At 32.9% G+C, this 13,696-nt stretch overlaps 1 protein-coding gene across 3 annotated transcripts; it reads left to right on the forward strand.

Annotated features, from left to right (window-relative positions):
- Positions 1-1,475: 1,475 nt before the first annotated feature.
- Positions 1,476-11,777, forward strand: CPL4 (C-terminal domain phosphatase-like 4). Of its 3 annotated transcripts, none has more exons than XM_068608097.2 (9): positions 1,476-1,774; positions 4,593-4,735; positions 7,282-7,361; positions 7,789-7,904; positions 8,632-8,812; positions 9,838-10,127; positions 10,736-10,921; positions 11,009-11,047; positions 11,173-11,777. In XM_068608097.2, the coding sequence occupies exons 2-9, from the start codon at positions 4,593-4,595 to the stop codon at positions 11,464-11,466; spliced, it is 1,329 nt and encodes a 442-aa protein (XP_068464198.1). In that variant the 5' UTR covers positions 1,476-1,774; the 3' UTR covers positions 11,467-11,777. The 3 variants fall into 3 exon arrangements, with proteins under 3 accessions (XP_068464198.1, XP_068464199.1, XP_068464200.1); XM_068608098.2 differs by having other exon boundaries at positions 7,285-7,361; XM_068608099.2 differs by lacking the exon at positions 7,282-7,361.
- The last annotated feature ends 1,919 nt before the right edge of the window (positions 11,778-13,696 follow it).

The raw sequence follows: 13,696 nt of genomic DNA on the forward strand, positions 1-13,696 counted from the left end.
TTTAAATTTCGTAATCTCTACGTTATTTTTGTGTATGAAAGTTTAACAAGCATGTTTTCTTTTGTTCTTCGTCCTACTTCATATATTGTACTAGATGAGAATTATTAGTATCTTTGTTATGTTTGAGCTGTCATCTTAGAAACAGGTGGAGTTTATCTTAGAAGTTTGTTTTGTCTTGAGGAACTGCCACAATCTAGAAGAAAATTATAAGTTGAATATATTCTTGAAAATAATTCTATCAGATGTTTTTGGTTAGAGTTTCTTTCGGTTAATTTGGTTTTCCTAATCTTAACGCATAAGACAATGGGTCAAAAAGGTTTACAAAATATTATATTAAATTATATTGTCATAGATATTAAATTAAGACTATTATAATATAATTTAATTTGAATTATCATAATGTAATACAGCTTTCAAAATCACAAAAAGAAATTATATCTCTACAATGAAAAAAATTAAAAACCTAAATATTGATATTATTTTCACAACTTTACGTATTGAGTAACAATTAAAAATAGAAACAATAATATTAAATGAATGGAGAACTATAACTAGTCATAAATTAAAATGTAATTTGTGATTAAATAATAATATTTTATAGTTAATTTAGTAAACTTTTTTATTATATTGTGGTCAAATACTAGAGGTTTGATAAAATTTGATCCTAAACTAAATAAGGATAAAAATACATTTTATCTACATAATTTTATGATGTTCATAATATTAATAAGTTGGGAAGATAAATAAATAATTAAAATATTTTTTTATAACATTTACAATAATAAAAAATAATTTACTTTTTCACGTATGAAACAGAAAAGATTTTTTTTTCAGTTTAGACATTGTGAAGATAAGTTATTAGAGAAATAACTCAAAACATGAATCACTCAAGTCGTAGTGGTGTACCACACAAATAAAAAAAAGCGCAATAATAAAAAAAATCCAAAAAAAACAACTAAATGATTATTAAAGGGAAATCAAGTTATGAAAAATTATCGTAATTTAAATAAAGTATTAATAAAATTGAATCTATGTTCACGACATAAATTTAATATTTTGTGTATATTTTTAAACAAATTTTAAAAATGGAATAATATATATACACATGTATATATATTAAATGCAATTTATAGCATTGAACTATTTTTAATTTTATTATATGTTAAAGATTTTTTTAACTATACTTTTTAAATATTTATGTTCCTATATTATTAATTATATTATATTATATCATATTATTTATTTTAATTTGTTCTATTATTTTTTTGCAGACATGAATATCAAACCAGTAAAGAAAATCCTAGAAAGAATGAGGACTCTACCGATACTCTAATCAGTGATAAATCAAAATAGAGTGGAATAACTTGTTGTATTTTTATTCCATCTCTGAAGTGCTTGAAATTAAAATTTAATATTCCAAAATAAAAAAGTAAATTTGTTATTACGAATAATAATGTACAAAGGATAAATCTTTCATGCTTTCAGAGACACTGAAAAAAAGGCGCCTAAATCCCTAACGCACAAAATTCTCCTCTGCTAATGAAAAAAAAACACTCTTTTCCCCCCAAATCCCCAAAGAAACTGTTGAGACCCCAAATCAATGGAGCTGACCATGGAGCCTAGATCCCAAATCCCTAAAGCGTTTCGATCCAAAAGCCAAACCCTGTGGGAGCCCATAGCGTAGCATATAGGGGCCGAGAAAGCCATTCAGCTTTGGTGGGCTGAGAAGCACTCAGAAAGCCACGGTCACAGTCTTGCTGCTTCGCCCTAAAAGGTAAACCTCTGATACTTACTGCGTTGGGTGCCACCATTTCTGTCAGTGGTTAATACTGTTTTCGTAAATTTACATGGTCTTGCTTGTGTATGACATGCTCTTGCTGATAGCATAAGTTTAATATGATCATGGGGGTGAGAAGAGTGTTTTTGTAATGTTAAACATTTTTGCTTCATCATTTTGTGCAGGTGAGTGATATATTAGTAGTATTAGTAGGAAGACTCCCATTTTCATTCAATTGATCTTGCTACCGGATTTTTTCCACTAACAAGAATAACTTATAAATGGTTCTTTAATGTAAAAGTGGGAGAAGGAAGATACAAGCAACATATATTTTGTTAAGCTAACTATTAATCAAGAACATCAAAAGTTCTACTACTTATTTCGCAACCAGTTAACTTGTAGTGAAACTGAAACGATAACTACTAATCCTTTCGGTATGTGAGTACATGTTTAAACAGATGTTATCATCTTTTGTTATTAACTAGGGAAATCGAACTATTTTGACTGGTAGCTGTTATCATAAAATTTTGGGCATAATTACTAAGGTAATTGTGATTGACTTAATAATTGTTATAGACTGAAAAATTCACTCATCAAATGTGAATAGGCCACACTTTTCAGGTCTGGGTGATGGCAGCATAATTGAATGAAATGAATGCAATTTGAGTCCACAATAAGACAATTTTAGCTTTAATTCAACATTATTTTGCTTGTATGATATCCTTTTATATTTTCCTTATCATTTATCTCGTTTAATATTTTACTCCGCAATAAGGCAATTTTGGCCTTTTATATTTCAACCCAAAGGTAGCACTAGAAGGTTGTGGATCAGTTTTATTGCCCGATTGTTTTGTTTTATTTGTTTCAAATTAATCCCATAGCCGTAGACAATCACTTTGGAGGTGATTGGTAAATTATAAATGTACTTGATTGCCATATATCCTCCAGTTCGCTTGATTTTGAGAACTTTGAACTGTTGCATTGTAGGGGTTATTTCTATCAGTAGGTTGGACAGTCCAAATTTTGCTACTCTGGGCTTGTAATTTAGCATGAAGAAATATGTTTCGGGGCTTTATAACTCTTGGATTAGACATTTTCTGCGAAAGAATCATTCTCCATATCCCAGACACCATAAACCTATGCTTTGCCTTTTGCTTTTTTGGTTTTATTTTAACCAAATTCGTAGCTTTTATATTTCAAAAGAAGCATAAGACAGTTATTGAATTTGTCATGAATAAACTATCTCAAAAGCTTAGACTTTATCTTGAGATGTATAACTTTTGTATTATATAATATAACTAATTAATTAGCTAAGGTTGTAGAAAATTTTAATAACAGGTCTGTTCAATGTCACGTCTCTGTGTTCGACATTGATAAGCGTACTACATGTGTATGACATGTGTCAGATACTTTGCTTAAATTGTCGAATTTAGAAAACATTAACCAATTTGAATAAATAAGATAGAGAAAAAAATGTATTCAAACTACACTGATGAGCTTGTATTGATGTAGTATAAAACAAAGGTAACACTTGCCTTAACCCTAACCTTAACACTCGGTACATACAAAAGAAGTAATAATAAAATAACATTTCATTTTAACAATATATTACAGTAAAGGGTCATTTACTGCATGGGGTTGTGTGTGGAGTAAGAGACAGTAGTTAGTCTTTTCTTTTTTCTCCCTATTCTGTTCTTTTGTGAGGAAAGATAACTAGTGAAGGTAAACTGCACGGGGTTGAATTATTAGGGTCTTAAGGAGGAATTATTAGGGTCACCCTCACATGCAAATGAAGAATCTGTGGCTATGTTGTCAAATAATTGGAGAAATTATCATATCATCCTATAATGTATTCATGAACTCAGTTAATTTTTGTAAAGGTTGATCGATACTATAAATAATAACAGTAAGGGGTCATATAATAATTTATGATAAGAGAGTAAGGCATAAAAAACGTACCATTATTATTTTTAAATGTCCATATTTCATTGATAAGAGGCATAAATAACGAAAAAGCAATGTTTGATTGTGGCGGTGGTGGTATCAGACCAGTTCTGTGACAGAAAATCAAAGGCAAGCACCTGTAATTTTGGCTAATAGTACACTTTCTAAAGTTGAAGGATGGATTATATGCATACATGTGTGGTTGGTTAATGTTGATAAAAGATGAATCCAGTTGACCATGTTTGTTGATGAGAAATAGACAAAATTGTTTTAACAAGTAGTAAATCTGAACTCAAATTCAAGATCCTTAACCGAACTTAAGTAGGGCAGATATGTTTATGAACTGTATTAGTTTGACCAAACGTTACTTATGTATGTTTGGAGAAATTTTTAATAAGCATTTATAGAAGAAAAAAATAAGCTTGCATGAGCGTTTTATGCAAATTCAGAAGTGATATTCATGACCTTAATCACGTAGCAAGAGATCCTTGTTCTCTTAGTAGACCCAAGTTGTAGTGAAAGGTAGCCAAATGTATTTAAGCCCAATTACTTCAACAAGAGTGGGCCAAAGTTGAAGTTACCTTGTCAGTACCATTGCCTCGAGTAAATAATTCCTAGGGATTCATTCATTCGTTCATTCTTATTCTTTATTTTATCTTATTACATTACTTCATGCTCTTTTTCTTGTGAACGACACTTTTGCTTTCAAGATAGGGACCAATATTGTGGGCTGGTTTTCTATATAATACTCCTTTTGTTTGAGAAACTGTTTTTCCTTGGATTTCTAGCTTTTGTCACTTGTTTTTATTTTCCAATTTGTTGTGACCCCTTTGTTTCTGGATTTTGGTTTTGTTGGATGGGTATGATGCAGATGAGTGTTGTTACCGACTCTCCTGTGCATTCATCCAGCAGTGATGACTTCGCTGCATTTCTTGATGCTGAACTTGGTGCAAGTTCGCCTGATTCCTCACCAGTTAAAGAGGCTGGAAATCAAGATGAGCTTGAGAGTGTCAGGTGCTTTTCATAACCTGTTTTGTTTTTTTTATTGTATGTGCTCTGGTACGAGTTAAGAACTCTTGTCAACTTTGGTTTCTCAAATTTCGAATATATTGAAGTTTGTTAGATGTGAGTGACATATTTTTATATCAGATCATGACCTGTTAGAGGTCAAGCATTTTTAACACAGGGAGTACTGTGGTGCTTATAAATGGTATTCTGGAAAATCAGGTTTTTGATGGAGTGAAATTGGAATCAATTGAGCCATAGAACTGATGCTTGAGCCCATGTAGTTGAACAATGCTTTGTTCATTTTGTTTTTAAGTGTACTGTGTGGTGGTTCAGACTTCAGAGTGCAGACAAATTATAGTCATATTTGTTTGTACTTTGTGTCGCAGTGCTAGGCTTCTACCCATTTTCATGTTGTAGCTATTATATGATTTTGCAGAACTACTAGCGGGTGCAAATTTGATTAGTGGTGGAAAGCCCCTGTTTACCCCCAGAGTATTGTGTTTTTTAAGGTTTATTTTAGTGGACAAATTTGCGATTTCACTCCCTTATTCAGGGTTCAAAATTAAAACCCTATTTGAAATTATAGTGTGTTCTCTGAAACATGCTTCATTATTCTGGTTCTGTCTGTCTATTTCTGGCATTTTCTAGCACATTCAAGTTGTTTCTGTCCTTGGGCTGTTCTCTTCTCTGGCACTACCTCTGATGTTCTGGTCTGTTGTTTTGGTGTTTCTGTTCAATTCAATTCACTGTGTGAATGTTCCTTGCTATCACTCTGACAGATCCAGAATCAGTGACTTCGAGGAGGGAAAGTTATTGAGGCTTTCACTTATTTTTTTATAATGAAAGGGAACTCAGATTCATGCTTTTCCTATGAGCCCACTGTTCATAGGAATAAATTTTTTGGAAGTCTTATACTTTTTACCTTTTCTGTTTTTTTGGTCTGTTAGTATTTTGCTGCCAACGTTTTGTATAATGAGTATTGTTTACCACCAACATTGTCTGATCAGTAAGTACTATTATTTACTGCCAAAGTTTTTTCAATGAGTATTGTTTATTTTTAATGTTTTTCCAGCAAATACTGTTTACCATCAACATTTTTACAGTGAGTACTATTTCATGTCAATGATTTTTGGTTTCGTTTTCATCGAGCTTTTTCCAGCCGATTTTGATGTTCACCACAGACTTTTTCTGGCAAGTTTCTTTTCTTGTTCTTATTCTTGCAAGCTTTTATCTAGCTCGTGACAGCCACCATTAGCATTGCCTTGCTGTGTAATGACTATTTTTTGCTCTCCGACATTTTTTGTTTTGCAGCCCTGCACTCTCTGACCAATTTTAATAAGCTTTACTCATGCAATTATGTTCTAGTTTGAGGGGGAGTGTTTCAAATATGATTTGAAATGACAAAGCATATTTACAGTTGATTGTCACTTTGAAATAGAAAAAGTCATGTTTGGGAAATATCTACTCACTTTGTCATTATTTACTTTGTCCACTTCAGCAACCAGCTCACTGACATGTTCACTGAGTCTCAAGTGGTTTTGTGTTAATGACACGTGTTACAAGTTTGTCTCGAATGATATGTATTCTCCAACTTAAAGGGGAGTGGTACATATATGATTTAATCACATTTAATAGGGAGATATATGATATAATTTGATAGAGAAATATCTTACCAAATATTCTCCATTATTAGATACTGATTATGTTCCTTATTATTGTAACTCTTATTCATTATAAATAAAAATACTCATATGTGTACCAAACACACAGAATTCATTACATCCCCTTCTTAGTTTCTCTTTACTTAACATGGTACCATTCTCTGTGACCTGTTTTGTTAGTTATCCTTTCAGCAAGTATTTTAGAGTTGATTGTTGGTGCCTTGGATTGGGCTGCCTACGGAGGGTTTTTCTGTGGAAGGCTCTGACCAATGGGAAGTTGAGGGAAGTGTTGTATAATGAAAGTTATTGACTCTTAGGAGCAGGACTGTGATAGGAACTTGAGTATTACTATAGGGAGTTAGTTTGAGAGGCTCAATAGAATATTTAAGTGTCTGGTTCTTCTCTCTGATAGCTAATTTTCGAGGGTGAGTTCCTCAAGTGCTTGGGTGCTTCTCAGATTGATTGTTGGTTTTTTATAAATCTTGTAAGATCACAACGAGTGGTTTAATTATGCGGCATTGCTTATATGATAATTACAGTCACTGAAATAAGAATTTGGTATAGGATCTTTTCTGCATCCTTCTTTCCATCATTCCTCCTCGTCAACTATTTTATTGAATTTATATTACTACTTATGCATATTTAATAACTAACGGTAAGTGTGCATCGGAGTTTTGCTTTGAATATTTTCAGCTTCTATGAAATCTTATTTTTACTTGTGGTCTGTCAGATTGTGAATCATTTTGTAGTCCAAGAGGGCAAGACTGATTTTAGAGTCATGCTTCTGTTTTATTTATGTTGCAGATATCATTGTGAGAGATGATGCTACAATTTTTTGCTTCATTTTTTGGTTAAATTTCACTAAGTTATACTTTAATTTATGAATTAAAGCAGAATTAAAAGACATAAAATTGAAAGCATTGAGGAAACTGAGGGCTCTACTTTAGAAGGAATCATCAAACAAAACTTAGGTAAGTTTGATTGCTTTAGTTCGTTCTTTGATTATCTTTGCAGGGAACCGGAATTGTTTGCACCACATTTGAAGCTGAGCATAAGTAAAATTTTTACTACTCCACCGTTTCTCTTGAAAGTGAGAAACTCAATTTTTAATGAACTTTTTGTGTTTCTTAGTTTTATCTATGTACAAATCTCTCTTGAACTAGTTCCCCGATTGAACCTTAGCTTATCTAAGTAGCATTGCCATCTGTAAACTGGTTGAGTCAAATAATTGTTTCCCCACTTCACCAAGAAACATTAACAACAACTAGATTTTAAACTTATTTGTAACGACTCAGGTTCTGCGCTACCTTTTCTCATGCTTGTGTAACTATTATTATGATTCTTATACAACTTTACATTTTTGTCTGGGAAGTTTCGTTACTCTTTTTGTTGTTGCAGAGGTATCTGTCAAGGTAGATGTATGTTCGCATCCCGGCTCGTTTGGAAGTATGTGTATAAGATGTGGGCAAAAGTTGGATGGGGAATCTGGTGTGACGTTTGGGTACATACATAAGGTATCCATTTGTTTCAGAAGGTTATGCTTTGGAGTTACAAATTTAGTTTTGGATAGTTGTTACTGCTGCATGGCAGTTTTTGCAATTTCCGTTACTGTTGGAGTAGCCTGAAATAAGCTGTAGAATGTTAAATAGTGATTTCCTGGTTTAATGGTTATCTATTACGAATAAAAAGTGTAGTGGTGAACCTGTAGCACTGCTCATTTGGGATAAAATTTTATATTAAAAATTCTTATTAGAAATAAATAGACATTTGGGTACATACAGTAGGTATCCATTATTTCAGATGTTTATCTTGTGGAATTACAAATTTAGTTTTGGAGCGTCACTGTTGGATTAACCTGAAATAAGTTGTAGAACGGTAAATAGTGATTTTCTGGTTTAATAGTTGTTTGTTCGTTATCTATTATGAATAAAAAGTGTAGTGTTGAACTTGTACCGCCACTCGTTTAGGATATATTTTTATATTTAAATTCCTATAAGAATTAAAATATGATGTGCTGGGGCATTCATATAAAAGTGTTAAGTTGAATCAATGAATTATATGTGCCACCAGAATTTGATGGTGTTGATTCTATTATAAACATTCTAAATATCCTCTAATATTTAATATGACATTTTCATGATTTGGTTAGCATGATGGTTGACTAGTAGACATAACCTAGCTAGTTATTTATTTTGGCCAAATAACAGTTTATTAAGCATGATGGAAAATTTATATTTTCAGGGACTGAGACTTCACGATGACGAGATTTCTAGATTGCGCAATACAGACATGAAGAGTTTGTTATGTCGGAAAAAACTCTACTTTGTTCTTGACCTAGATCACACACTGCTAAATTCCACTCACCTTTCTGATTTGAGTTCAGAAGAGTCAAGTTTGCTTGATCAGACAGATTCTCTAGAAGGTATGTGTAAACCAATGTGCTTTTGCTTTTGGTAATTGGTATTAGTATTCGAAATCAGCAGTTTTGCTTAAATGTCCTTTGCTTCAATCACTTCATTGATATTGGTTAATTGATTTGGCCATTGCAATCTCGTCTTATAATAAAACTGACTGTAGATAACTGCTATATTTCTACTATGCTGGGATTAGATAATCCGTTACTGAAATGTTTGCTCTATGAATCTTTTGGACTTGGTCTGTTAGAGTGTGGCAGGGGAACGAATGAGTCATTTCTGTCTATTTTTATATTTCTTAATCTTATGTTTGTTGATTCATTTGGAAACTTCCAAACATGCAATATGTTGTCCATAATACCATTTTGAATTTTGTTATTGAATAAAGAGTTATTCATTCATGTTATTTTTGTTGCTAAAAGATTAATATCATCGTTTTTTTCTATGCTTCATCTAACATGTCATATGTAGAATCAAGTTATATGCCCTTGTTAATAATGGGAATATAATGGAGAATATATGTTTTTTAATGCAATTGCAACAACCATGCTTCATCTAACATGTCATAAATAGAATCAAGTCATGCTTGTTAAGAATGGATAATAGAAATGGGAAAGAAAAGAAAGATCTTATTGGTTCGGATGGAAAGAGCAAAATAGGAGATCTCTCCTTCTAGGGTTTTCCCTTTACAAAGGATTGCTCCATTCAAAAGAGCAAAGTTCAATTCTTCAATGGTGCAAGATAGAGTGAATCCTTTCCCCTTGCACCCTCCTATTTGTTTAACTTACTAGCCCCAAGACTAACTAATTAATATCCTATCTGTCTCAAAAAATTACATTTCTTATATAGTTGATAGCTCTTTGAATGAATTCAACTTAAAGTCTGGCCTTTTTTTTTGTAAAATGAAGCCCTTTCATTACTTGTAGTTCATAACTTCTCCTTGATTTCAACATTTGATGTTCTGGGTTCTTATTACTTATTATGGATGTTGCTTTTTGTTTCCGTACTGATATGTAATGAAATCAAATCATAGATGTCTCTAAAGGTAGCCTCTTCAAATTGGACCACATGCATATGATGACCAAGTTAAGGCCCTTTGTCCGCTCATTTCTGAAAGAAGCAAGCGAAATGTTTGAGATGTACATATATACTATGGGTGATCGGCCATATGCATTGGAGATGGCTAAGCTACTTGATCCTCGAGGAGTATACTTCAATGCGAAGGTTATTTCTCGTGATGATGGGACTCAGAAGCATCAGAAGGGTCTTGATGTTGTGTTAGGGCAAGAAAGTGCAGTCTTAATTCTTGATGATACAGAACACGTGAGTGCGTTGCTAGTTTCTGACTTGTACTGCTGATTTACTTTATTGGAATGCTTGTTTGGTAAAAGTTATTTTATGTGCAAGACAGTCCTTGAATATTTTCTTTTAGTCTATATGAATAACATACTGGTTTGGCATATATTCTATAAAGTCAATTGCTTGTTGTTTATAATTAATTCAGTGATAATGGAAGAAACTATTGTATTTCAATTGCTAAATATCACTGAAAGGCACGCCTTCCATTTAGCCATTATTAGCAATCTTGTAGGCCTCACAACTTTGGTCAAACTACTTCTGAATGGAAATGTTTCAATTTTAATGAAATAAACGAAAAACGAGTTTATAATGAGTAAAAAAGTTATACCCTATACTTTAGTTTGTTATGAAAAAGAATCGCATTTGCTTGTCTCTAAAGGTCTTTCAGAAATCACTTTGCATAGTTGATCAGTGACTGTACTCTTTATCCCATATTAAGTTCACTTTCTATATAGAAACCTTAGTTTAAGATGTTCTATGATCTACCCATTTAATGCTTCAGGTGCCATTTGTCATTTTGAAATTATGAACTAAATTGTCTCTTTTTAATGGAATGTATGAAAATGTTGCAGGCATGGATGAAGCATAAAGATAATCTTATACTGATGGAAAGATACCATTTTTTTGCTTCGAGTTGTCGGCAGTTTGGTTTCAATTGCAAATCCCTTGCTGAACTGAGGAATGATGAAGATGAAACTGATGGAGCACTTGCAAAAATCCTCAAAGTGCTCAGACAAGTACATTGCACATTCTTTGATGTATGTCACTCCTCATATGCCATCCGGATTAAATGTTTGTTATTTCTGATACAATACTAAAACTGTGTGGTGGGGAATCCTTTGTAGAAACATCAAGAAGATCTTGTTGATCGAGATGTGAGGCAGGTAGTTATGTTATTCATGTGTTTATCTTATTGCTCTCATTATGTCAGTGGAAATATTTATTTAGTTTTAGAATCTTAATGCGTGATTCTCTTGATGAGGTCCTCACAGTCAATTCAATTTTCAAGGTTTTGGCATCGGTTCGAAGTGAAGTCTTGGGCGGATGTGTGATCGTTTTCAGCCGTATTTTTCATGGTGCATTACCATCTCTGCGGAAGATGGCAGAGCAGATGGGAGCTACTTGTTTGACAGAAGTTGACCTGTCTGTGACACACGTAGTTGCTACTGACGCTGGTACTGAGAAGTCCCGATGGGCAGTGAAAGAACATAAGTTTTTGGTTCATCCCCGATGGATAGAGGCTGCAAACTTTTTTTGGGAAAAGCAGCCTGAGGAGAACTTCTTTATCAAGATAAAGCAGTAGTCACTTTTCTTATCAAACAGCGATCTGTGTTCATTATACTTTTCTCACTGTGAAAACTTGAACCATTTTTGTATAGAAAACTTGTTTGCTTTTGGACTATTTCTTGTGTCATGGTTGTATTCGTGCTTACAGTGAAGTTTTGAAGAGAAGGCCGAGAAAATAAGTTTCATGAAGAGCATTCTTTTCAGTTGAACTCATGAGGCTAAAATGTTTGGCTGTTCAGCTCAAGAGTTGTACAAAAAGTGTAACACTATTTCATTGATGGTGAAGAATATTGTAATTTATTGATCAATTTGACGTTATTTTCTTCATTCATGAGGTGTGTTCAAACTTATTGTAAGTCATCTATTCCACCAGTGAAAAAATTTCAAAAAGAATCTGACATTTCTCTACATGAGATGCACGAAGTGCACCCAAAACAAAACATCTTCAAATGACATTTTATATGGTTAAACACGTAATATGATTTTTTTGTTAATTTAAATATATTAACAGTTTTATTATTATTTTATTACACAAGACTTAATGTAAGTGTGTATCTGTATATACATAATTACTCTCGGATAAACTTTGAACTCTAGTTGAACCCTTTGAATCCCCTTTTTTTTGGTCTTTTGTAATGATTGGATGAACCGGTGGTACTCTCCACTATCATTTCAAAACATGTATAGAGAGGACGTACTAACAGCTTTAGCAGACAAAGAAGTTTGGCTTAAAAATAAGATAAAATGTGCAATGAAGAGAAAGAGATAAGAACCTCAAGCAAGATAAACTTTTCCCCATGCATGCATGTGTGCTGTGCCACAACAATCTAAAACATGAACATGCCAGATTCTCTCACAAGCTGCACTTCTCCCCATTATTCTTTATATTGCAAAACCAATCCAAACTTTGCAGTACTTCCCAATTTTGTTCCAAAGGATACGCCCAACGTAATTCAAAGGATCAAAGACCAAACTTGATCAAGAGACCAAACATTCATAACTTTATTTTTAATTTTTATTCAGATGAAAAATCATACCAAAAAGTGAAGGCTGACATGTAAGTGTTGTCAGAATGACTAACCTTTGCCTATTCTTGGATGATACGATGCATTATTTGATGTGTTGATGAGGTGATTGTTGAATAATGATAACCTTGACGAGTGGTTAAACAAGGCCACTTGAATAGCCAAGAGTTTGGAATCCTACGTCTCATCTGCTTGGGTATGGCACGTGGAAAGTGTACTAATTATGCCTAATGTTGGGCCATTATGGGGTTACCAACTCTCCTAATTCTACCACTAGATCTTCAGCTTACCTTTTCAGGATTTTCTAACTTTCTTGTCTTAATTATTTCTGTCTTCTGTTTTCTTTGTAAATTCTGTCAATCTAGCAGTAAAAAGGAACAAGTTTGGTGTAGATTCAACAGACCAAAATAAAAAATAAAACACCTACAAATAGAGGAAATTGAACTAAAACTATAGATTCTTTTTCTGAATGTGTCCTAAAAAGTTGCATGAAAAACAAAGGATCAAAATTATAGATGGAAAGTTACCGGAGTCCAATATTACAATCTAGCAGATAAAAAGTTAGTGTGAGAATAAGGTTTGTAAATTTGAGGAGGTAGCTTTAAAACATAAAATGGTGGTTAGTATATTATGATGAAACCAAGATAGGGGTGGTAAAGATGGTGACAGGACTAGACAGTGCATGTGTGGTATGAAATGGCTATAAATAGAACATCCTCAACCACTTGTTACTCTATTGACAAGAGAAATGAAAACACCACAAAAATCATCACTCTTGTTGACCACTGTCAACTGTGAAGACAAACAAACATGTCACTGAATTTATAATTTCACATGCAACTCCATATTCCCATCATATGCAAGACAATTATTCTAGAAAATTTTGGTTACTAGCTATTATTGATCATATAACTACAAGAGAAACACCTGTAATATATATCTTAGAGGTGATTAAAGCTAATTAAACTTTGTAATTTTTAGAATATTTCGCTGATATGGTTGTTGCTGTTTGGCTGTGGAGGTCCATATAATAGGGTTCCATATCAAAACCTCAACCTTTATATCCCACACTGCCAATTTTTAAATTTAGAGGGGACAAAAGCAAAAGTTGAATGTAAGAAGTCATTATTGAACTCATAATGTTACAACCAATCACTTGTTTATCGAAATGAGAAAGTGTTTAATCAAAGAAATTTCTTGAACATAAGATTGATATGGGAC

This window comes from Phaseolus vulgaris, chromosome 3 (genome assembly GCF_051622355.1).
Source record: "Phaseolus vulgaris cultivar YP4 chromosome 3, ASM5162235v1, whole genome shotgun sequence".
In the NCBI taxonomy this organism is placed as follows: Eukaryota; Viridiplantae; Streptophyta; class Magnoliopsida; order Fabales; family Fabaceae; genus Phaseolus; species Phaseolus vulgaris.

Coding starts and splice junctions, on each gene's coding strand:
- CPL4 (XM_068608097.2), top strand. CDS start 4,593: ATGAGTGTTGTTACCGACTCTCCTGTGCATTCATCCAGCAGTGATGAC. Junction 4,736..7,281: donor GATGAGCTTGAGAGTGTCAG/GTGCTTTTCATA, acceptor TATGAATTAAAG/CAGAATTAAAAGACATAAAA. Junction 10,128..10,735: donor TTCTTGATGATACAGAACAC/GTGAGTGCGTTG, acceptor AAAATGTTGCAG/GCATGGATGAAGCATAAAGA.